The 25782-nt window shown below is 48.3% G+C and overlaps 1 protein-coding gene across 1 annotated transcript in view; it reads right to left on the bottom strand.

Annotated features, from left to right (window-relative positions):
• eys (eyes shut homolog) overlaps positions 1 to 20095 on the bottom strand; it is a 171744-nt gene extending 151649 nt beyond the window's left edge. Inside the window, exons 1-7 of the mRNA XM_067236547.1 lie at positions 19351 to 20095; positions 18698 to 18814; positions 13728 to 13921; positions 12420 to 12547; positions 10541 to 10655; positions 6395 to 6554; positions 71 to 175 (exon numbers count right to left, since the gene is read on the bottom strand). Of these exons, the coding sequence (XP_067092648.1) occupies positions 71 to 175; positions 6395 to 6554; positions 10541 to 10655; positions 12420 to 12547; positions 13728 to 13921; positions 18698 to 18814; positions 19351 to 20095 (1564 nt within the window). The remainder of the gene's footprint in view (positions 1 to 70; positions 176 to 6394; positions 6555 to 10540; positions 10656 to 12419; positions 12548 to 13727; positions 13922 to 18697; positions 18815 to 19350) is intronic.
• Between the last annotated feature and the right edge of the window lie 5687 nt (positions 20096 to 25782).

Raw genomic sequence — 25782 nt, forward strand, 5'->3', positions numbered from 1 at the left:
AGACGCACAAACACAAACACACACACACACACACACGCAGGGGCTGAGAGCGAGCCAGACGCAGCCGTACCTGGTGGACACCTGCAGGTGTAGGAGCCCAGGCCGTGGGTGCAGGTGCCGTTGTGCTGGCAGGGGCTGGACTCACACTCGTCCACGTCGTTCTCACAGTGCCGCCCTGGAACGATCAAACAAAAGCCTCGTGTTAGGCACTCCGGCGTAACGTGGAGCTGCGCTTCTCGACCCACTGTCCTGCATGTCCTAGGTGTTTCCCTGGTCGTGTTAGGCACTCCGGCGTAACGTGGAGCTGCGCTTCTCGACCCACTGTCCTGCATGTCCTAGGTGTTTCCCTGGTCGTGTTAGGCACTCCGGCGTAACGTGGAGCTGCGCTTCTCGACCCACTGTCCTGCATGTCCTAGGTGTTTCCCTGGTCGTGTTAGGCACTCCGGCGTAACGTGGAGCTGCGCTTCTCGACCCACTGTCCTGCATGTCCTAGGTCTTTCCCTGGTCGTGTTAGGCACTCCGGCGTAACGTGGAGCTGCGCTTCTCGACCCACTGTCCTGCATGTCCTAGGTGTTTCCCTGCTCCAACACTCCTGGTCGTTATCAGGCTTCTGCTGCGCTTGATAACGACCCTTCATTAGAAACAGGTGTGTGCTGGAGCAGGGAAACATTTAAAACATGCAGGACAGTGGGCCCCGAGGACCAGGGGTTGAGAACCACTGATGTGGAGGATAATAAGGATAGGCAGGTCTTCTGGGTGGTAGTACCTTGTTTTCTCCTACCACACTTGTAGCGGCCAATAAAGAAAATTATCTTTACCCGGATCCAGCTCCAATAATAATGTCCCAGGTGTTTCGTTGAGCATTGCTTTGTCCTGCTGAGGCCTGAGACAACATAGTGGACCTGACACTGAAATCCAACACCCAACACGCCCAACACGGCCCTGCTAAATCTGCATCGTGGATTTGTCATTTGTACACGTTGATGGCTTGGGGACCCGATGATTTGGGTTCCTCCTATGCAAGGCATTACTGTGGAGCGCCAAGACCGGGGTTATTCATCTAAAACGAACGGTCATCAATAACATTAGACGGACCAAAAGGGTCCTTTCTGACAGTGGCAAAGCTCAGAGTCTTCTGCAGCAGAACCAGCATGATTAATACCCCGGCACGGCGTCTGCAGCAGGTCGTTCCATCCAGAAATATGCCATGTTGTGCAGCTGCAAATTGTACAAATTCATCCCACTGAGCAATGGAGGGACGAGGACCAGCAAAAATGACAGTCAGGGAAATTAATTACAGAAGTGGTGTTGTCAGCGCGGCGTCGGCGCTCCACAATCACAGGCCCTTTTTCAAGAGAGCCACGAGCAACATGGAGGATGAAACATGGCCAGGACACAGGCGGCTGAAATATTTGGTTTGCTGGAGAAGACGAATTGAGAGTGGAGGAAGAACATTTCAGGCACAGTTATATAAAACCTGGATTGTCTCATTCTCCGTTGGCTGGACAATAAAACGAATAGCGTTTTCAAAAGGAAACTTGTTGAAAATCCCAACACAGACCAAAGCCCTCTTGTACAAACAAAGACAACACCTGATATTGCTGTCGGAATCCATCCGTCAGAACATCCCTGCCTGTGGATATCTGAACATGAAAACCCACCAGGGGACTGAGACGGCACACCAAATCGAGAAGGGGTGGATAAAGGGCAGATATAAAATATAAAATAAAAACCTCGAAAACTGTTATTTCGGAGTGGAGATGCCGAGAGTTGGGATGCTGTGAGGTTGAATGAGGTAAGGAGAGTTTGGAGTTAAAAGATGGGGGCTTCAGTATATGGAAAAGGTCAAGACACTAAGCTGGGAGAGACAGGGCAGGGCCTTGGGTGCTGGGAGTGGTGCTAAATATAAAACAGAGAAATGCCTGCCTGCCTGCTTGTCTCTCTGATCTGCCACTTCTATCAATCATATGCATGTATCAAATGGATCATTTAAAACAAGTGCGATTCAATATGTACTTGTGAAAGTGTAATCCATGGGTACATTATAATCATAATACGATTTATCTACAGTACAAGTAGTTTACTTTATGTATCACTTTAATTTGCCACAGTAAGGTTAGCAAACTGTGTGTAAACAACAACCCTTTATAGATTATACATTTTTCTGTATCTGTGGCAACAGCAATGCACCAATCATTAATGGGCAATGCATGTTACCATGTCAAACTGAATGTGCTTCTCCTTGATATTTCATTCATTTGCAAGTCAAAATCATTGTTCCCAGATTGACTGTGTCTCATATGAATTATGAAATGAAAACCAATTAACACAGGATCACTGTGTATCTACACCGGCAAACTGAATGAATAATGCAATAATGGACTGAGAAAAGTGCCCAGAGAGGACATGTCAAGTCAATGTTTCCTTAACAGCTACATGTATAGCAGGTTGTGAGAAGTCTGTGAAGAAGTCCCCTGGTCTTAGATACATGTTGGGGAGCTGGTTTTAATGCTCCAATATCACACATACAACCAGCTCATCAATGCCTGCGTTGTCCTGAGCCAAACAGTAATGGGCTCCTAGCCGCAGTGCTTGGGCACTGTCCAAGCCAGGGCATCAAACTATGAAAACCTTCGCAAAAAAAGATGACTTAATGATGAACCAAACTTGTGGAGTCGGTTTAAAGAGAGTAGCTTCCAGATGAGCTCAGCGTCTGCCCTGAAAGAGGCCCTGCTCTCCACCCAACACGTTCCATGTCTACAACTACGCCCTCTAATCCTGCAGTCGACCAATCTGTAAATGAGACTGTCTCCTCCCCCAGACTATCCCAGTGTAATCTCTGTCCCAACAGCAGCCAGGGCTCTTGGTTTACAACCCTAACCGCTAGCATTAACACCCAGCTCTATAAAACCACTGGACTGTGCTGCAAACCATCCCATCTCTGCACCCGCTGGTGCACGCGTGGGTTGAGGGACTGTGACAAGGGCAGTTTAATATGGCCGTTTGACCTTTATGGCGTGCTCTCTCTGCTGTGAGAGCACGTCTTTACATGTTAGCTTTGAAGATGCTGTCTGGGACATGATCCGTCTTTAGGAAGGATGTGGACGGTGGGAGAGGAAACAGTCAGAACAGACACACACAAGGAAACAGTCAGGACCGACACACACCAGGAAACAGTCAGAACAGACACACCAGGAAACAGTCAGGACCGACACACAAGGAAACAGTCAGAACAGACACACACAAGGAAACAGTCAGGACCGACACACAAGGAAACAGTCAGAACAGACACACACAAGGAAACAGTCAGAACAGACACACACCAGGAAACAGTCAGGACCGACACACACCAGGAAACAGTCAGAACAGACACACACCAGGAAACAGTCAGGACCGACACACAAGGAAACAGTCAGAACAGACACACACAAGGAAACAGTCAGGACCGACACACAAGGAAACAGTCAGAACAGACACACACAAGGAAACAGTCAGAACAGACACACACCAGGAAACAGTCAGAACAGACACACACCAGGAAACAGTCAGAACAGATACACACAAGGAAACAGTCAGAACAGACACACACACAAGGAAACATTCAGAACCGACACTAAAACAGTCAGAACAGACACACACAAGGAAACATTCAGAACCGATACTAAAACAGTCAGAACAGACACATTAATGAAACCAGTCAGAACAAAACACTAAAACAGTCAGAACAGACAGTCAGAATAGACACTAATGAAACCAGTCAAAACAGACACACTCATCCAGGTACACTGTAGGCTTTAACATTGCCAGCATCTGCATCTTGATGATGTCTGCATTGGTCATTCCAATATTCATTTAGCAGACACATGTATCCAAAGTGACGTACAGCACAGGGGGAGATTTGAACCTGCGATCTGAACTATTCAACACACTGTACACTAAACCGTTGGGTACAATGAAAGCAACCTCAAATTTGCACATGAACGCAAGTGTAAGAGTAGTGTTATTCAAAGCTTAGCGTTTAATTATTACATCTCTTTTTATGTACATTTAAGTACAATTTGCCAACATTGGTGACTGACAGCTGATGGCCCAGACTGGAGGTGTGGGAGCGGCAGGTGAGTCTAGCAGCAGAATACCCAGACTGACTGAGCATAGAGCAGCAGGTCAGTCTAGCAGCAGAATACACAGACTGACTGAGCATACAGAGCAGCAGGTGAGTCTAGCAGCAGAATACCCAGACTGACTGAGCATAGAGCAGCAGGTCAGTCTAGCAGCAGAATACACAGACTGACTGAGCATACAGAGCAGCAGGTGAGTCTAGCAGCAGAATACACAGACTGACTGAGCATAGAGCAGCAGGTCGGTCTAGCAGCAGAATACACAGACTGACTGAGCATACAGAGCAGCAGGTCAGTCTAGCAGCAGAATACACAGACTGACTGAGCATACAGAGCGGCAGGTCAGTCTAGCAGCAGAATACACAGACTGACTGAGCATACAGAGCAGCAGGTCAGTCTAGCAGGAGGAGTCGTAACTCCTTAAGATGCTGTGTTGTTCAACGACCTCCCAGTACGGCCTAGCCAGAGACACACACACCTCCGCCTTATCTCGGACAACCGCCTGAACTACTGGAATACATTAAGCATGTCACTTGACATCTTTGGCAGATTACCGTCTGCTACTTGATATTTCAATCGGGTTTCTTTGCCGGCGCCTTCTCACTGAGCAAGGAGAAGAGAACAATTAAATCTGCTAGGCCCGAACAGCTGTGGGTGGTAATAGGCCTCCGTTTTCCTCCAGATGAAGAGAGGGTGGGGGGAGGGGGGCGGTGATGCAGCCCTGCCTGCACGCAGGTATGAGATCTGAAGGCCTCCCGGTGGACTTACAGATTGAGCCCTGAAATTAAAAAGGGCCCTCTCTGGTGGAGCAAGCTTCATAATTTCCAAAGCGAAAAAAGTCCCAAGATGCCAGAAAATGATGAATTCCATCAGTCAATAAGGGCTGACATGTCTTGAGAGACAATTTTCCATCACTGAAGTGGCAACAGATTTGAGCCTTGCACAGCATAAAAAGCCCTAGCTCATGTAATGCTATGTAGGAGCTTATCGGAGTGACAGGTGAGTGTGTCAGGAGGTAGGCAACCAGGCTATGCTTTAAGCTGCCAGCACTAGAGAAAATACAACCAGCAAATCTCACTGTTTGTTTTTATACTTTTACATTTTCCCTACTTCATGTTTAAACATACATTGGCTTTATTTTCTTACTTCAGAACAAAGGCAAAAACAAACAGCCTTTTTGTGAAAAATGCTTTGACAACAGAAAATTACTCCTCATCCTGGTTGGACAACTTAAACTACATCAAGAGCATCGTCAGCGGTGTAGTATCGATAAAAACACCAAATTACTTCTGGTTCTTTCCATTTCCTCAGACCGCTAGTGCTTTCCACATTCTACCTCAGTAGACACAAAGCAAACCTAGACAGCACACTGCCCCGACAAACCCTTTCCCACATCAACCGATACAGTGCTGAGTTTCCTGGTGAGTTTCCTGGTGTCCATCTGACACACTTTTTAGACAAGATGAAACAAATGAGAGAATAATCCACTTGGAGACGCGGCATGCAGAGAGAGTTACAGGAATGGAAGGCCTGAGGGCAACGTTATTCAGGTGGGAAAACTCAGGGCTGAAGACTCAGGGCTGCAGATCTAAAAGCTGCATCCAAGAGAAGCCAGAGCCCCCTACAAACTATCAACGTTTAGCTTCACAAATTTGAAGCATCATGCTGCAATCTACAGTAAATTGATTTATGTTATTTTTTTACAACACTTCGTTGGAAAATTGGAAATGAGTGAGTGACTACCGTAAGCCTGATGAACATGAACATAACTGTAAACCACCAGGCTCAATCAGAGCTTAACAGCGCATATTCTGGTATTTGTACAAACTTAACGGTTAATGGTTTGCTGTCAGGGAAAGCCAGATCTTGCTGGTTTTATGCATGTTAGCTGCTGTAGAAAGCCATTTTTCTCTTATGTTGCAGTTAGAATACAACACCCAAACATAAGCACCTTAATAAAGTGAAATTTCCTACTGTCAACACACATCAACACCTGAATCATTTACATTTAGTCATTTAGCAGACGCTCTTATCCAGAGCGACTTACAGTAAGTACAGGGACATTCCCCCAGAGGCAAGTAGGGTGAAGTGCCTTGCCCAAGGACACAATGTCATTTTGACATGGCCAGGAATCAAACCGCCAACCTTCTGATTAATAGCCCGATTCCCTAACCGCTCAGCCATCTGACCCCCCCATTTAGCAGACGCCTTTAAACCCAGCAATGTGTTGACTGGTTGGAGTCCATCACCACCAGGAAGTCTGTGCCGGGACTCACCTGTGTAGCCATGGCGACAGATACACCTGTATTGCGGCGCAGCGTCTGGTTGGCTGGTGGTGAGGCAGGCGGCACCGTGCAGACAGCGATCAGGGAAGATCCGACAGGCGTCGTCCACATACTGGCAGAACTCTCCGGTCCACCCGGGGGAGCAGAGGCACTGGGGACGGGAGGAACAGGGTTAAACACCTAGCAGAGGTCCTGTTTACTCATACAAGGAATTTAGCCCTCGGAAAACGCAGTCTTTTACGAGCATCGCATCCTTTGCACTCATACTTGAGGCAATACAGTCTGCAGATGTAATGTATATGAATGGACCTAGAGTAAAAGTGTTCCAAAGTATATGTAATTCAGTTTGTACTGTATCCACCAACGTTATGTATAGGCTAGTCCAAACGTAAAACATGTCAGTCTTATTGGGCTCTGCCAGATGTTTTTCCTTTGTAACCCTAGCAACAAACTTGTGTCACGAATCCACCCACTCAAACTGGCGCTTACGCATCGCAAAACACAAGCTTCACTTCAGGGCGACTTGAGGGCACAGTGCATTAAACGGACACCCCAAATTGACCTGACAAAGGTCTCTCATTCTGTGTGTGTGTGTGTGTGTGTGTGTGTGCGGAGGCAGTATATCCAGAAATTGCAAGGGCCACGGCTAATTTGCCCTGGATAGTGTCAATGTTTTGATTAGGTCTGACACTGATTGGAGACAAACCCCCCCACACACACAGGGCCTCCACTTTTCACCATTTGGGCCCAGGAACCGTTTGAATGATGTAAATCACCAGACCAAGACTGATGGTGAATCATTAGGAGCTGGAGGGCATGCATTAGAGCCCAACCTCAGGTGCTGCACAGGGACCGTTATGGAGGGAGGGAGGCAGGGAGGGAGGGAGGGAGGGAGGCAGGGAGGGAGGGAGGCAGGGAGGGAGGCAGGCAGGGAGGGAGGGAGGGAGGGAGGGAGGGAGGGAGGGAGGGAGGGAGGGAGGGAGGGAGGGAGGGAGGGAGGGAGGGAGGGAGGGAGGGAGGGAGGGAGGGAGGGAGGGAGGGAGGGAGGGAGGGAGGGAGGGAGGGAAACTCCACAGCTATACCTGTCTGTCTGGCCAGTGTTACCACACACTGGTAGTCTGATTAAAGGGCGAAGAAATTGGATTAATCCACTTTTCAGAGCTTGTGGATGTTTTACATCCGGAAGTCTATTTCCGCGGTTTCAATTGTAATTGTTGTCATTGCAAACAAATGGCAGTGCTACTCAAGGATGTCTCTGTGTGCCTGTCTAACAGCTGACAACAACAGCAGAGCAGGAATCTACTTTCAAACCCTGGTTAGAAACAACAGGTTCTGCAGTGTAATCCATGTGACTGCTAACATCTGTTGTTTTACATTTACCCATAAATCAAGTCCAATTGTCGCTGTCTTCCATTGCACAATTTCAATCACTTTCTAGCTTTAATTGTTTATATTTTTTTCGAAACAAGATGAAACTTCAACTAATTACCTCTGCTTTCCTCCTGAGCTTTTCTGTACTGTATGGATGTACCGATTGTGGCAGACGGCAGGGAGAGGTGAGGGGAGTGGTGATTGTGGCAGACGGCAGGGAGAGGTGAGGGGAGTGGTGATTGTGGCAGACGGCAGGGAGAGGTGAGGGGAGTGGTGATTGAGGCAGACGGCAGGGAGAGGTGAGGGGAGTGGTGATTGTGGCAGACGGCAGGGAGAGGTGAGGGGAGTGGTGATTGTGGCAGACGGCAGGGAGAGGTGAGGGGAGTGGTGATTGTGGCAGACGGCAGGGAGAGGTGAGGGGAGTGGTGATTGTGGCAGACGGCAGGGAGAGGTGAGGGGAGTGGTGATTGTGGCAGACGGCAGGGAGAGGTGAGGGGAGTGGTGATTGTGGCAGACGGCAGGGAGAGGTGAGGGGAGTGGTGATTGAGGCAGACGGCAAGGAGAGGTGAGGGGAGTGGTGATTGTGGCAGACAGCAGGGAGAGGTGAGGGGAGTGGTGATTGAGGCAGACAGCAGGGAGAGGTGAGGGGAGTGGTGATTGAGGCAGACAGCAGGGAGAGGTGAGGGGAGTGGTGATTGAGGGCAGACGGCAGGGAGAGGTGAGGGGAGTGGTGATTGAGGCAGACGGCAGGGAGAGGTGAGGGGAGTGGTGATTGTGGCAGACGGCAGGGAGAGGTGAGGGGAGTGGTGATTGTGGCAGACGGCAGGGAGAGGTGAGGGGAGTGGTGATTGTGGCAGACGGCAGGGAGAGGTGAGGGGAGTGGTGATTGTGGCAGACGGCAGGGAGAGGTGAGGGGAGTGGTGATTGAGGCAGACGGCAGGGAGAGGTGAGGGGAGTGGTGATTGAGGCAGACAGCAGGGAGAGGTGAGGGGAGTGGTGATTGTGGCAGACGGCAGGGAGAGGTGAGGGGAGTGGTGATTGTGGCAGACGGCAGGGAGAGGTGAGGGGAGTGGTGATTGAGGCAGACGGCAGGGAGAGGTGAGGGGAGTGGTGATTGTGGCAGACGGCAGGGAGAGGTGAGGGGAGTGGTGATTGTGGCAGACGGCAGGGAGAGGTGAGGGGAGTGGTGATTGAGGCAGACGGCAGGGAGAGGTGAGGGGAGTGGTGATTGAGGCAGACAGCAGGGAGAGGTGAGGGGAGTGGTGATTGTGGCAGACGGCAGGGAGAGGTGAGGGGAGTGGTGATTGTGGCAGACGGCAGGGAGAGGTGAGGGGAGTGGTGATTGAGGCAGACGGCAGGGAGAGGTGAGGGGAGTGGTGATTGAGGGCAGGTATCTGGCAGCTCGTTGGATTCACCCCCGAGCCATGTAGGGACTTCCTGCTTCAACGAGACAGGCTGTGTCTCATTGACAGATTAATTGATTGGGTGGTTGCCTATAAAAGGATGTATATGACCAGAAACGTTGGTGTACGTGATGAATTAAAGACACTTGTGAAGGGAAATTGGACTGTGTGTGCTGAGTTTTTATTAAGCTTGGTGTTGTGGAAACAACACGCCCCTTAACCTGCTACACTATTTAGGCAGAAACTGGATAGGGTCCAAATAAAAGGATATCATCGTTTATATTGTGTTTTTGTTCAAAGGACTTTAAGTTTCATATCTTAAGTTTGTATTTTTATAAATTGTATTTATCAGAAACTGCATTAACATATTATTTTAGTGAGGAAATAATAACAGGAGTCAGATGGCTGAGCAGTTAGGGAATCGGGCTATTAAGGTTGCTGGTTCGATTCCCGGCCATGTGAAATGACGTTGTGTCCTTGGGAAGGCACTTAACCCTACTTGCCTCGGGGAATGTCCCTGTACTTAGTCGCTCTGGATAAGAACTTCTGCTAAAAGTGACAATGTAAACTACAAATAACTACAGTTAGGGAAATCAGTTTGTTTTGTTACACGTTTCTGGATTTTAAAAATATTTTTTTATATCGGCCGATATCGGAATATCGGATTTTTAAATCACTAAATATTTGTATCGGTATCGGCCTTAAAAATCCTTTATCTGTCGGGCTCTAGTTTTAATCAGTAGAACAGGCTCCAGCTACTCCTGCATGTGAAGATGATTCGCACTGTTCTTCTGAACAATCCAATAAGTCTGACTCCTGGACACATCAGTCACAACGTTCAAATGACAATAACTGACAGCGAAATGATATTGAAATTGAGAAGTAAAATCTAAACGCTGCACATCTGCCCATAAATCATGTTCTGGAATATAGATATGCCAGATGAGAATCAGATTCGGTGTAAATGTGAAATAAATAACCTGATGGACCTATCAGCTGTCCCTAGCACTGTGCTGCTTTATCAGACAGACATTTCAAGATATATCTTGTTATTAAAGACAGGGAAAACTGTCTCATAACTGTGAAATAACATTCATCCTGCGGCTTTTGTCAGTAAAAACATACAAAACAAATACTTGGACAACACAAGGGTTTCTAAAGCCTCCTTAAGATGTGACTGTCAGGCTCAGCCACGTGTCCATTACCGACCCAACAATCTCCTCACGTCCCATTCAGTGTCCATCCTTCTTGTTAACGATGTAACCAACACACACACACACACTTCCTGTTTAGGTGGTGGGCCTCAGTGAGTGTGTGCTGCTGTTTGAGTATTTCATTAGATCGTACAGATTAAATTACTTACGTTATACCCGCCAATTACACTGAGACACACTCCTTCGTGCAGACAGTTGATACTGAGCAGGCTGCAGAAGTCAATTACACTCTCACAGCTTGTCCCGGAAAACCCCGGAAGACATCTGCAGGAAGAACACGTCATCATCAATTCACCTCCAACACAGTCACAGCTCACAGCACCCCATCGTCCTGTGGGACGGACAGGGGGGCTTTCGTGATACATGTTTGCACTAGGAGGAAAGACATGGATAATATACATATATATTCATATTTATTGTGGCGACCACCGAGTGTAACATTGGTGAGCCGGACAGGGCTATGGGCTATGGGCACGGCAAGCGGTTTAAACCACTGAAATGACAAAAACAGGAGATTACAAAAGTGTCAAGACTATAACTGTAATTCTTCCTCTCCCAAGGGGATTCTGGGAGGCATTTACTGTCCATCCGGCCGGTTCTGTCCCACCCCTCAGGACACGCTAGCACATGCTACTTCCCTGCTGCCTGGTCCAGCGCCTGGTGGCACCTGGTGTGTGGGAGCCCTGCCTGCTCTCTCTGAGTTCCCCAATCAGCTGACAAGCTGCAGCTGTGTCTCCACCAGGGGGCTGGGGGGAAGTCTGCTGTCTGAGACACAGCCCGGGGGCTGTCTATGCTGCTTTCTATGCTAGAGGCCTTTTCACAACTCACTGGCTCTGGGGTTGCAGCAAAAAAAGAAATGTATATATATATATTAGTTGGGTACAGCGCAACATGCACAGTATGTTGCGCTGTACCCAACTGTACCTCGCTAAATTTTTATAGGAATTCTCTTTCAGTGACTGAAAGACAGCCTGGTTCTCCTCATGGACTATGAGGGAGTGATGTCACTGAGAAGTTATGTCAGTGAGGAGTGATGTCACTGAGAAGTGTTGTCAGTGAGGAGTGATGTCAGTGAGGAGTGATGTCAGTGAGAAGTGATGTAAGTGAGGAGTGATGTCAGTGGGAAGTGATGTCAGTGAGGAGTGATGTCACTGAGAAGTGTTGTCAGTGAGGAGTGATGTCACTGAGAAGTGTTGTCAGTGAGGAGTGATGTCAGTGAGGAATGATGTCAGTGAGAAGTGATGTCAGTGAGGAGTGATGTCAGTGAGGAGTGATGTCAGTGAGAAGTGATGTCAGTGAGGAGTGATGTCAGTGGGAAGTGATGTCAGTGAGGAGTGATGTCAGTGAGAAGTGATGTCAGTGAGGAGTGATGTCAGTGGGAAGTGATGTCAGTGAGGAGTGATGTCACTACGCCACAGTGACTCATGGTCTGTGTGTGTTTGCCATCCACGCACAGCTAGATAAAGGCTCATTGTGACCGCCATTATTAAACGACTTATTAACTGCATGGTTATTTTTGCCCTCAGTTGGCTGAGATGTATTCAACCAAGCAGTCACTGACCTGTGGTTTTCCTCCTGAAGCATTAGCTACAGCACACACACACAACCAATACCTGACTGGAAAACACATTCATTAGAGAAAACCCTGCCCATCACACTGTTAACAAACCTTTCAGCTCATCTGAAAAATGAACGACAACAAGTTGAATCAATATCGCATTCATTCAGGGGGAGTCTAAAATGATGGTTCGGGACAGAAAATACCAGCCTTTTTCCACTCCAAGAAATTACAGTGTGACAACAGTATTTCATTTCAGTCCACTATCAAAGGAGACACTTCTCCTCCTTATCATCATGTAGTCAGATCTGGCCCAGCTGCACAGGGGGGCATCTGTGTGTGTGGGTGCGTGTGTGTGTATGTGTGTGTGTCTGTGAGTGTGTGCATGTGTGTGTGTCTGTGAGTGTGTGCATGTGTGTGTGTCTGTGAGTGTGTGAATGTGCGTGTGTGTGTGGGATGGGCGGTCTCACCTGCAGGCGTAATCGTCTCCCAGGGCGACACAGCTGCCGTTGTTGAGACAAGGAGACAGGCTGCACGGGCCACTCTGCCTCCTGCACTGCGCCCCGGACGGCCCGTCTGGGCACACACAGCCCGGGCCCTGCATCCAGAGTCAAAACAAACGCACCTGGCGTCAGCGGTTGCAAACGGGCGTGACACACATGCACGCAGGGTTGGATTCTGTCTCAGAGGGACACATTTAGCCCAGGACGTTTCAGACAGCCCTGAGAACACTGAACACAGGCTGCCTCTGGATTCCTTCCCCCTCCCAGTTCGTTACTGTTGTTGAGGATGACAACACAAAGTAACCCTAACCCTCCCAGACAAGACTGGCAGGGCTCCTCCTCAGGGCACACGGAGGGTTGAGGAGTCCCGAGGATCAGATCCACTCTGGACATGAACGATGAGTTCATTTTCATACTGATGAGTCCAGTGAAGGCACGGTTCACACTGGGATCGATGTGAAGCAGAGCAGTTTGATGTATGTGTGCTATAAAGCATGTGGCACAGCCTGCTCCCAGGTGGGGGTAGCTAAAGCTTCCATAACGCGCAGTTAGGGAAAAATCCAATGTGACACCTCTCACAATGGAGAAGAGAAAGGTCAAGTAAGGCATGTTATTGGAGCTGTTTTACTGTAGCATGTTACTGTAGCTTTTTTACTGTGGCATGTTACTTGAGCTGTTTTACTGTAGCATGTTTTACTGTAGCCATTTGACTGTAGCATGTTACTGTAGAATGTTACTGTAGCTGTTTTAATGTAGCATGTTACTGTAGCATGTTACTGTAACTGTTTTACTGTAGCATGTTACTGTAGCATGTTACTGTAGAATGTTACTGTAGCATGTTACTGTAGCTGTTATACTGTAGCATGTTACTGTAGCATGTTACTGGAGCTGTTTTATATCCTGTAACCCATTTTCCATAATAGAGAAGCTCTTGGCACAGAGACATTATATTAAAAAAATACAAATGAATTGCTACACCGTTTCTGGTGAAAGGCATGAACTAAAACCTTACTTCTGAAATCAGGCCTTTTCATCTCCAACGGTAACTAAATATGCATTTGTTCATTCGGGTCAAGTCCAATCAAAATGGCTAACAAACACCTTGCAGGCTCCACACACACCCCTTTCAGGCAGATATATTAATTGTTGTTGCAACCTTCAAAATGACACCACTTGATCTGCTTCAGAGACAAGCATATTAATTTACAAGTGACATTTCCTATTAATCTCCTCGCCCCCTTCGAGGGATAATAACGAGGAGGCTGAAGTCCTCACATGCTCCCCTGCCGAGCAGGTCCTCTCGGACGGACATCCGTAGGTCACGCAGGGGTCGTGGAACGGGGTGTCACAGTCCAGGCCCGTGAAGCCCTCCGGACAGACACAGGAAAACCCTCCGGCGCTCTCTGTGCATCGGCCTCCGTTCCTGCACGGGTCGTGGTCGCACCCCCGCATCTTCTCACAAGGGGGACCTGCAGGGGGGAAACGAGGAGGGAGGGTTTGTTGCCGAGCCGCATCCTTAACGATGGCACATCTTACTGCGGAACATTCCAGCTCACAGGCTGTCTTCATACAGCAGCTTGATGAACTGAGACACCGAGAAGTTATTTGAGATTTCTGGGTGAATCATCTTCATAATCTTTTGTCCAACCACAGAAATGTAATTCACACTGTTGTCCTTGTAGTGTGTGTTTATGCATAAACACTTTCATTTGTATTACAAAGAACCACAAAAAAGGATGAAATACACTTTCCAAGAACAGCTTCTATATTCACACAGGGCATCCTTAGTATTTTGACAGGTTAATTCCGTTTATTACCGATAAGATATTTTCATAATTTCTTGTTATATCCTTTGAAATCAGATCTCCACAGGAGTCTTTCACCTGTTCTTCAATCAGCAACACAGCTTCCTATCACCACTACTCACACCTCACACAACACGCCGTTCAGGAATGGTTCCTTCTTTCAAGTACAAATAACAAAAGGCTGTGCAGAAATATTTCAAGAACGCACCACAGGAGCGCACGCACACACACACACACACACACAGAGAACACAAACACACACACAGAGAACACAAACACACAGACACCATCCCTCCTGAGCATTCTCCCGTTTCTAGGCTTGCCTATGTCTTATTGGCTTGCTAATGATGCAGCCGTAGAGCGGGAGACGTGGAGCACGAGCATGTGAGTCCTTCCAATCACACTTGTGGGGTATTCTCAGAGTGCCTGGACCATTTCTGTCATTGCCTCGGTCGGAACGCCATGGTGATATCAAACGAAACAGGGAACAGTGATTATCATCAGTGAAGGTCTCTCTGGGTATGAATGATTAACTATTGTGTTAAGGTGTCTGTCAAATGCAGCACGTCCATATCAAAGCCACATATCTCCCCCTATATTTAGATTTTAGGCTGATAAACTATCACAATTCTTCTATTTGGTCCATTTATCATAGCTTCCTGTCTACCAAGGGAGACACAGAACAAACACAACAAGTTACTTAATACATTATTCAGTCAAAGATTAAGAAATAGAGTGTCAGACTGCCAGATCATCTGCTATATCAAACAGGACTCCTAACAGCGTAATGGAGACAAGGAACATCTGACTGAGTCGCATCAAAATGCGCTGCCCCCTGGTGCAGAACACCGCACCTCTGTGCCTCATGTCCCAGATTGGGGGGAGTGTAAGTTTAGATGGCGCTGGCATAGTTTGGTGTGTTAGGAGCCAGGCAGACAGTACGGTGCCCCTGAGTAAGTTTTGAAACTTACTTTTTGGAAATGTGGCAAACAGAGCCATTGCGACTTGAAGAACAGCACGACTGAGATGTAAAGTACCAGCACCGGGCACAAGACCAAGTGCAAATGTCAAAATCCATGATGACGTTGGTTTTCACTGCGGATGAAATTAGACTGAATAATACAACTACTGCTGGGTTCAAGGTGAATAGAATTTGATTTTATTCCCCGGCGAGCCTTTTCATTTTTGTGTTCTTCGGCAGGTGCTAACTCATTTATCTTTCTAGTGACTTTCTTACAATATTTTTCTGTATGCTAATCCCCCTGATACAGGCTCTCCCCAGCCTCCAATCTCCCCACTCCTCCCCACCCCACCCCACCCCACCCTCTCCTCACCCTCCCCTCTCCTCACCCTCCCCTCTCCTCACCCTCCCCTCTCCTCACCCTCCCCTCTCCCTCCCCTCTCCTCACTCTCCCCTCTCCTCACCCTCCCCCCTCCCTCCCCTCTCCTCACCCTCCCCTCTCCTCACCCTCTCCTCACCCTCCCCTCTCCTCACCCTCCCCTCTCCCTCCCCTCTCCTCACTGTCCCCTCTCCTCACCCTCCCCTCTCCTCACCCTCCCCTCTCCCTCCCCTCCCCTCTCCCCAGCCTCCCCTGCTCCCCTGACTCCACCAGCCTTTCAGTAGGTCCCCATGGAGATCAGTCTTCCAGTGTACACCTTCTGGGCTTGCTGCTGTTTGCATTTGCCACAGAAAATGTGGTTTGCATAGTTTGTTGCCAACTAAAGCCTCAAAGCAAAACTAAGGAATCCTGGCCCTCTGTATTAATTCACTTGAGCGATCCGCAGTGGACTACGTTCCTCAAGCAACTGAATACTATTAATATATTCCAACAACAACAACCTCCAGTACTGTGTTACCTCTGGAATATGACACAGGTGGAACACAACTTCTCTCCTGTGAATAACAGTGTAATTCAAGCCAAAATGCGTCCAGACTAACTTCATTATTCTTCTGCAGACGCAGCAGCAATATTCAGTTAGGTTAACTGCAATGCAATGGATCGCTTCGATTTTGTTCGAGACTTTGATGGTTCTTGGAATGGACAACCGTTTGGGAGCGGTCTGTTTCTGGAGAAGTTAGCGGTTGCACCTTCTCAGGTGCCCGTGTGAACGTCTGGGGAGTGACAGAGGAAGAGCATCCTGCCTGGGTGTCACCATGATGGGAACCTGGGACAGGACAGGTAGCAAACACTGTATGTAGTGTAGGCATAGCTTTAGTATAGGTATAGTACTGGTTTTGGTGTAATGCAGGTATAGTGTAGGGATAGTATATCATGTACCGGTTTAGTTATGTGACATGAGGTGGAAAAAGCTTGGGTCATTGCAAGCTTCAGAGAAGCCAGCGTTGCAGCAAACCATTTCCAAACTAAAAGAAATTCACCATTAGCACAAAGGGGAAAGTGAATTACAAAACAATTAACATGTTGTCCCAGAAGGGCTGTGCCCTATAAAGGCGATAATACCTTTGCAATAAATACCCCAGAGGCAGTGCACGGGAGAGCTGAATCAAAGGGAAAATCTCATTTGAAAAGTCCCGTGAGTTGGGCTCATTATTCTGCTTGCAGAGGCTGGGCCCGCGAGGTCAGCTGGTGGCACGGCGGCTCCTAACTTCACTGTGATTAATGAGGAGACAGAAGTGCTGCTGAGCTGGAGGAACCTGAGCTGGAGGAACCTGCACAGCCTCACCAACCAGGAAGGACTCCCAGGAACCAGGAGAGGGAGGGAGGGAGGGACAAAGGAAGGAAGGAAAGAAGGAAGGAAAGAGGAAGTAAGGTAAGAAGAGAATGCGGGGAGGACGCAGTGAGGGAAGAAACAAACTAAGAGAGAGAAGGAACCAGCAGGACAAGTCTACGTAGTGTGAACACATATCGTTATTACATCTCTTTTCTTCCTTTCTTAGATACTGTTCTAATCTCTGATCAGGACAAGAGCAGACAATTAAGCGAGCGCGATAGCCAACTAACCACCCAGTGGCAACTGTCAATCCAATGTTTGCTAGCTCTAAACATGCCTCTTTTCTTGCACCCTTCCTTATCTGAAATCTGATCTGACAAGATGATTCAATAATTAAACGCTTGACCGCTTTAACACAATGAAATGAATATGGTCGCATTAAAATGGTGATTTCTGGAGGCATCCTACCAGGTGACTGGGAACAGCGCGGACGCTTTAAAACACCTAGCGGCAGAGCAGCTCACTGCACAGGAAGAGTCTGCAGGTTCGAATCCCACGTGCGTCGCTTTGGATAAATGTGTCTGCATGTTAAACACATTATCGTTATTTATGGCATCGGTATAAGTTTCCTGACTGATCAGAGATTCCCACTCGACTGTGGAGGAGAGCAGATATCTACTGTACCAACATTTGAACAAAAAACAATCTCCTTTCATTTGACATTTTGAAGAAAATAAAAAGAATCTATTTCAGAGGCATTTTATTTCCAACAATAGAAAATCACAGACACTTTTTTTTCTAATTGGCCCACAGGAAAGGATGTCTTGGAGACTCAGAGTCGCTAACCTTGAGTGGGAAGCAGGCAGACAATCAGTGGAAGGTCTAGGCAGGGATGTGCAAGAAAAGCTCCGACATTTCAACACGGCTAGCTTGGACAAATGGCAACGGAAAACAAAACAATGAATCAAGACCGAAGGCCACCTGGAGTTTTCACAGCAGCAGGTCCATCATGATCGCAGCTCCCAGACACCGCTATCCAGGGCAGTCCGTACTCTGTACAACTAACCCATCTGTTTGTGACACCCATTAACCTAACTGTACTTTTTACCGGAGCAAATGAGACTCATTATCCAGCTAAAGGGTACCGCAGCCACTACTTATAAAGGAGCATGCCCCCTCGCGGCCCCCTCACAGCCTTACAAGGCCGCACTGCCCCACCCAGGCTGCTGCACTCTCAATCAGGGAGCAGCAACACTCCACGCAACCTGCTTCGGTCACTGCACATCTAGAAGCAGGTGCAATAAAGCGCTAATAATGCCGTCGCCAAATTCAATCCCTTCGCTCCCAGAGATGTCTATGCAGGTAAGGTTGTGTAGGTACTTTAGCTTTACTCGCATGTAAGGGGACTATCTACTCGGAAAACGTTAAACTGCAGGGAGGGTCGTCTGATGAAAACTATGGGGCTGGCAGAATTTGATGGTGACAAGTTACAGCCCACGTTCATTTGCACACACAGCAGGTGAGCGAGTGGCTACTGAAACACAGTGCTGGTGGGAAGATTACAGGGCAGGCTTTTTAGCACGAGCAATCCAACAACATGCTAGCTTGTTTGAACTTTCAACATAGCCTACAGGTACCGTATTTGAATGATTCTTGCAGAGCGGCTAGCTGTAATAATTGCCTTTTTTTGCGGGGCCAATGAGTAACCTACAAAGGATATACATATATACATGATTTTGTCCCCACGCCGGGAGGCACAGTACTTACCAGAGTACCCAGTGTTGCATGAACATCTGAAGGTATTGGAGGACACATTGAGGCAGGTTCCATTTTGACAAACCCTGTTGCAGGTCTCCTGGCCAATTACTTCAGAACAGTTAACACCTGCGGGAACATACAGTCTACAGTGAGGGACAAATCTAGCTGCAATGCAACACTGGCATCTGTAAGCACAGGCAGACCGCAACAGGAATCTCTGTTGTGTGAAGGGAGGGGCTACTGCGCTGAGGCAGGGTGGCATTAAGGATGCACTCAGGTGTTTGAGATATAATTACTGTGATTATAGCTCCAAAACAGGATCCTGAAGTATGTTGCTTGCTAACAGCCCTTGGGGATATCTGTTCGGTAATAACGATTACACTAAGCAAGATGAGAAATTGTAATTACGATAAATAAATAACAAGCAAGTATCTGCAAGCACTGGGGTGGTCTTATCTTGATATGAGGAGTCTGTCATGCCAGCTTTAGCTTAATGACACAAATTTTCGTCTTCCATACATGGTAATTGATGGGGTGTAATGTGCACACCAACAAATATTGAATGTAGCAGGCCTGAATGTTTAAAAAGTAAGAATAGAAAATATATTTGAATGCAAAAGCAGAGGCAGGGATAAACGAAAAGCTGTTTGTTTTGTCCTTACCTGTAAAGTTTGGAGGACACAAACAGATATATGCTTGGTGGCCTGGATCTGTGGAGGCTTGGCTCAAACACACCCCCTTGTTGACACACGGGGTGTTCAAACAGGCGTCGAACTTCTCGCAGAACGTCCCCGTGTGATTCAGGTGGCATCGACAGCGGTAGGCGTCCTCCCCCGGGCCTGTCCGACACGCGCCGCTCCCCGAGCACAGCCTCACCAGGGGGGAGCTCTGACACAGGTTCTCCTTCACCGTCACGTTGAGCCGCAGCCCCAGCTTGCACAGCTCTGGGTTCCCCTCGTGCACAGCCATGAAATAATGAATGCCGGGGGCAAGCCACCGCGGCTCGACCCGCTTCCTCCCAGTCAGGTTGTCGGTAAACAAAGCTCCACCTTTCGACGGACTCGAGCATCTCCGGAAGTCGTCCTCGGACACGTTGAGGAGGCCGAGTCCGTACGCCTCCAGGGTCACGTCGGTGGCCACCAGCAGTGTGTCTCCACGCTGCAGCTCCAGAGGACACAGCTGGGGGAAGCCATCAGCCGGCGTCCTGGAGGCGTGCTGGTCCTGGACAGCCCAACATTGGGCCTGGTCCAAGCACAGGCTCTCGGTGAGCGTCCACTTGACCTGCACTGTCCGCGGCTGGGGATGCCAGTCCAGAGGGCCTGGGTGGCTGCAGACCACCTGGCTTTGGGCCGAGTTAGCAAGATGGCTGACGAGCCCTGCCACGATGAGGAGCGATACGCACTTCATGGTTGTGTCAACAATGTGCTCATTCGGAACACACACCGGTTGAGGGGATTTGAGCTATACTATTTGTAAACGGGCCTCGGATTGTTTATCTAAGCGGAGGGTCGCCGTGTCATGGGAGAGAGGGGGAGGTCGTCTGAGGGGTAGCTGGGACGGAAGGGAAGGAAGCTTGATGGTCGTGTGCGGCCCTCTGGTTGGTCCAGGGACTGTGATTGAGGTCTAAAGGCCGGAATCTGGGTAGCAAGGGGAGTTGTCGTGCGAAGCGTCGGACGGCCGGGGTACCCTCTGCCTTGTTATTGCTCCTTACAGCTGTCTAGATGCAGGCTTTGTGATGTGGGATGTTTGCCTCCTACAAATAGAGAAAAGGAAAGCGACAAGGTGAACAAAGTGAGACATTATCTTCACATGCATCCTGGATTTAAAGAGCCAGCTCCATCATTGACTGAGTACACATTGAGGACAAATAACGGGCTAAAACAGTCAAATTATATTTTCAGGGAATATATGAATGTATGAACTAACATGAGGTTCATGCCAGGTACAGTCTGAGCCACATACAGCATGTCTATTCGAAAACAAGACAATTATTTTACTCCAATGGGGTGACTGCAAATGGGCCTCTGGGACAATCACAGCCATTTTGAAAGCAAGAATGGTTCTGTAATTCACCAGCATAGTGCACCGAGACGGTTTCGTTTCGTGAGGCCCAATATGTCATGAGAGAGTCAGGAACCAGCTGAGCTGTCCTGCCAGCGACGTCCAGAAAGGGCCAGAGGTTCTCCGGGTTCGGCTCCTGACCACCAACACAGTCAGACGACACTGCACTTCGCAGGGGCGCATTGAGGCACTGACAGCGTCAGATAAAATATTCCCTCTCTCCTGCCAGAGCAGGATCCCTCAGTGTCAGAGTCTGAGATGAGTCACAGCAGACAGCATTGTCTCCCTCCCTCTGGCCCTTCTCCTAACCCACGCCCGCCAGATAAAAGAGGGGAGAAGCTGTCCCTGAGAAGCTAAGTTCCCTTCTCCTTGATCTGCTCACGATGACTGATATGAATAACTTCATGGTGATATGTAATGAACAGAAGTGCAGTGAAACAAGTCGATTCAATCCAGGCCTCAGAAATAAAGAGTATGTGATCGGGAGCATTGTGTGAAACGACAAGTGCGACAGGCTCTGGAGAGGTTCTGTTTTGGTAGACATAGTCGCCACGGGAACAGAATACGAAAGGTTTCAAAGGTTCCAATTCAACCTGAATCTTCTCATTTGTTGCCTTAACAACCATTGAACCATTTTTGTGCAAAACCATGTGGTTTCTATAGAAATGTGAAATAATTGCAGTTGTTTAATAGCTGAACATTGTTTCTTTAGCTCTGATCTATATTCCCCAAATGTCTCTCCTCCGACATGATATTACTCATTAAGGTCATGTCGCTACGACAGTGAGGCCTAGAACCACTTCAGTCTTTTATAATTATTCTCAACATAGCCTTTCAGCACAACAGTGAGTTAGTCTAATCTGTCATCGATATTACACTTCTCTAAACTAGGGTCAGCTGCTGTTATTTGGATATTGGATACTGGAAAAGTGTCACATAAATCATAAACTAGAGGTTACCAGTTGTGTTGAATTCAATCAATCCCTTTTGGTATGGGAGAGCAACACCCACAGACTGCTCTTATTGGTTGAGAATGGTAATGGCTAATTGGTCAGTTCATCAGTCAGTCACGTCAACACCCACTGACATGCCCACACATCAACCTATGTGAAATATGTCCGTTGTAGATTTTGTCACCCCAGACACTTCAGTTCTGTGTCCTTGTGTATTGGAATGGACATCCATTCACAGAGGGCTGAATGGACCAACGTCACGACCCAGTTTTCCTACTCAGAAGCTGAAAAGGAACCGGGAAGATCCCACACTGAGCTCCACCAACATCCACATCTCTGCCATGAAAGCAGGGAGAGGCCACCCAGCCCCAACCCCCAGCCCCCAGCCCCAACCCCCAGTCCCCAACCCCCAGCCCCCAGCCCCAACCCCTAGCCCCAGCCCCAACCCAAGCCCCAACCCCCAGCCCCAGCCCCAACCCCTAGCCCCAACCCCCAGCCCCAACCCCTAGCCCCAACCCCCAGCCCCCAGCTCAAGCCCCAACCCCCAGCCCCTAGCCCCAGCCCCAGCCCCAACCCCCAGCCCCAGCCCCAACCCCCAGCCCAAGCCCCAACCCCCAGCCCAAGCCCCAACCCCCAGCCCCAACCCCTAGCCCCCAGCCCCAACCCCTAGCCCCAGCCCCAGCCCAACCCCCAGCCCCAACCCCCAGCCCCAACCCCCAGCCCCAACCCCTAGCCCCAGCCCCAGCCCCAACCCCTAGCTCAAGCCCCAACCCCCAACCCAAGCCCCAACCCCCAGCCCAAGCCCCAACCCCCAGCCCCAACCCCTAGCCCCAGCCCCAGCCCAACCCCCAGCCCCAACCCCAACCCCCAGCCCCAACCCCTAGCCCCAGCCCCAGCCCCAGCCCCAACCCCTAGCTCAAGCCCCAACTCCCAACCCAAGCCCCAGCCCCCAGCCCCAACCTCTGTGTGTGGGTGTCATTGTGAACATCAACATCACAAGAGTGTTGCAGGAACTATGAAAACAGCAGGTATAGGTTGAATAATAGTCCGGTTATTAGTACTGCAGCAAGCAGCCGTTGCAAGTGTGGGTAGACAGTATTGTGATACAAGGTTGTTTAGCTCGCATGCTAGCCTATCACAGATGTGCCCTTTTAGCATATTTAATTGCGTATTCATTCAGTTGGATAATTAGGATGTGGGCTGGAAAGTTTAATAAGGACATTTCGTAAAGAGAAATAGAAAGTACTTCTCATTAGCCTAGACCTATCACAGCCAAATCAGTGTGAAAAGAAAAAGCACAATGTGTTTTGCTAACGTAAGCAAATCCAGAAGCATGACCTTGTTCGCAAACAAAGCAAACAGGTTGGCATCTTTGATGCACGTTTTACAACTGAAGCGGAAAACATCGGGTGCAAAAACCTGACAACAATCACTGTGAGGTGCACTCTGGTCTCTGATCTCCATGAAAGGCAACGCGGCCCTCTTCTTCGATATGTCTTCCCAGTACTCTAGTGCGTTTACCATTAGGCGTTAATCGATGCAGATGGCCTGGAGGGGCCTGCTAACCCACTGATTATGTCCACACCTAACCACAGACCGTGCTGCTATGAAGAGAATCCAGGTACAGCGTCCGATAACAAACAAACCCAAGGCCATCGAGCGCCCTGGTCAAATGAGAACTCAGGTAGAGCGCTATCTCTGTGCTTCACGTCTGCTGGAGATGGAGGTATTACGTGTGATGCGAGGGTGTGAGGTGTGGGCCTGGAGCATTCCAGTAACAAGGCAGGAGGAAGGGGTGGAAGGACAAGGGATGGCCGGAGCGTCCTGTGAGACTGGCTAATGGGCTGTCTGGGTAAGCACTGCTGCGCTCGGATAATAGGATGGCAATCACGCACATGTGTAGGGCAGCGGATCAATACGGGGCTATGGATAAACCTAGGGCCCCTTCACACACAGACACCTGAACACACACATGCATAGGAGGAGCACAGACACATTTACACACACGTGGATGAGTGCACGCATACACGCTCACACATACACTCCCTGAGGGCCCCTTATACACACACACACACACAACGTAGACAAAACACATGTGCACATACAAACTAATTGACAGTCAACCAAACATACTGGGATTCTAATTGTGTTCAGACAGCCTAGTGTTAAAACAGATTATTACAATATTTAAGCCTTATGAGTATTGCAAGTCAAATAGTCTCCATTCAATCTAAGGTGATTGATGCCAAACTAACAGGAGGTCGGATATAGATTGAGTCATGAGTTAGCTATTCCTTGTTTCATGACATCAGAACACTATTTGTGTCATCAATGGATTGTCTGATCACTGGTTTTCAGTCACAGGCCATATGCAAAAGAGCTTTTCAGCAATAAACGCTGCAGTCCCTTGATTTGTGGCCAAGAATGTTTATGATTCTTGCAGTAGAGGAGGGACTGGAGCATGGAGCAGTGTGGAACATGAAGAATAAGCTGTTATTAGCCATTTATTTAATTTCACTATTGATTTCCAGATCAATCCAATTAATCCAATGTCAGTAAATCTCGCAGATTATTTCTAGGACCACCCATAAAATCCTGACGTATCTGATTCAGAATGAACGACACAATGAATGGCTGTGCTGAACGGTTCCACAATCCTTCTTATCGACATCAAGTCTAGAAACTGTAATATTCTGCATTTCATCGTTTCCTACAGGGAGTAATAGGAATGTAATATGTACGCAACAACTACAACATGTGCATAGTAATTTTTAGGCATTGAGCATCTACCTAGTCTATATTTCTCACTCTCTGGATTTGACCTCTATTATTCACTTGTGTTCTAAAATAATATAGCCTCGTGTATATGTTAATGTCCTGTGGAGTAGGCTTGAGACACAGGCCTCACCTTATTTGATCTCAGAACAAGATCAACATAGCCCACAACTTGCTCACCCAGAAACTTCCCGTAAAGTGCATCCAATTTGTTTTCCTAGAGTGATATGGGCGCGTGCAAAGGCTTACCGATTTATACTGTAGATGGTGGAATTGTGGTCAATGTCGTCTTCTCAAATGGATCTATCCATCACCGAATTCGTATCACGCAAATGGAGTGCACGGAGTCGCTCCGTTGACACCCAAGGGGGCAGCAGGGATGTGGCCCGCAAGTAGAAATGTCAACTCAAATACAGTCTTTCTTGTTTCGATCAGACAAACGTGTTGTCGAGCCACTGAACACACATTTATTGACGTCTTTCTTCCATTGAGGAAGTAGCAGGCTCTAGGGTTTATCTGAGGAGGCTAATCTGACCACGTTACACCGACGACCATCTGTTGCAGGCAGGCACATCCACGCAGTGCTACTAAACAACAGACCATTACATTACCCCTCCGTTATAGTCGCGCGCATTTAGTAAGAACATTCATGCTCACCGTTATTTGAAAAAGTTAAACGTCTCTAGTGGGGCCGGTGGAGTTGCGTAAGTAATGTGTCAGAGTTCAACTCTTTAGAGAACAGCTTTATCAACCGACGTGAGAGCGTTTCCACCTCAGGTACAGACCGGCTGTTGCTACGGCAACCGGACGCGACAGCTCAAGCCCCGATGCGCGAACAGCAGGACAAAGAAAAACCCCACTATTGAATAAACAAACAACCAATCTTACGAATCCATCAGCAATGAGTTATAATGTGACTGTGGTATCAACACAATATAGAAAACAGTATTGTTTACAATATTTAGTTCATATTCTCAGTGAACCGAGTGGCGTGCCTAGCTTGGATATAAACCAGTTTGTGTTTTATTTGAGAATATGACATCCAGACTGACAGCAATACCGAAGGGGTTGTGACCTCTCTAGTGTGCATAAAGGTCACCTCTGTTGGTTTGTGAAATCCAATCATTCCTTACCTTGCAGCAGGCGATGAGGAGTAATACGGTCCCGAGATCATAGTCGTAGTTCTGAAAACGTTCTGGACCATGGTCTGGAGTATTCGAATCAGTCAGAGTTGCTGTGGTATATCTGTCTGTAAACCTGAATGAGCAGTTTCAGGACCATGGACAGATCCTTGGTCTACACGTT

The sequence above is a fragment of the Osmerus mordax genome, chromosome 5 (genome assembly GCF_038355195.1).
Source record: "Osmerus mordax isolate fOsmMor3 chromosome 5, fOsmMor3.pri, whole genome shotgun sequence".
Classification (NCBI taxonomy): domain Eukaryota; kingdom Metazoa; phylum Chordata; class Actinopteri; order Osmeriformes; family Osmeridae; genus Osmerus; species Osmerus mordax.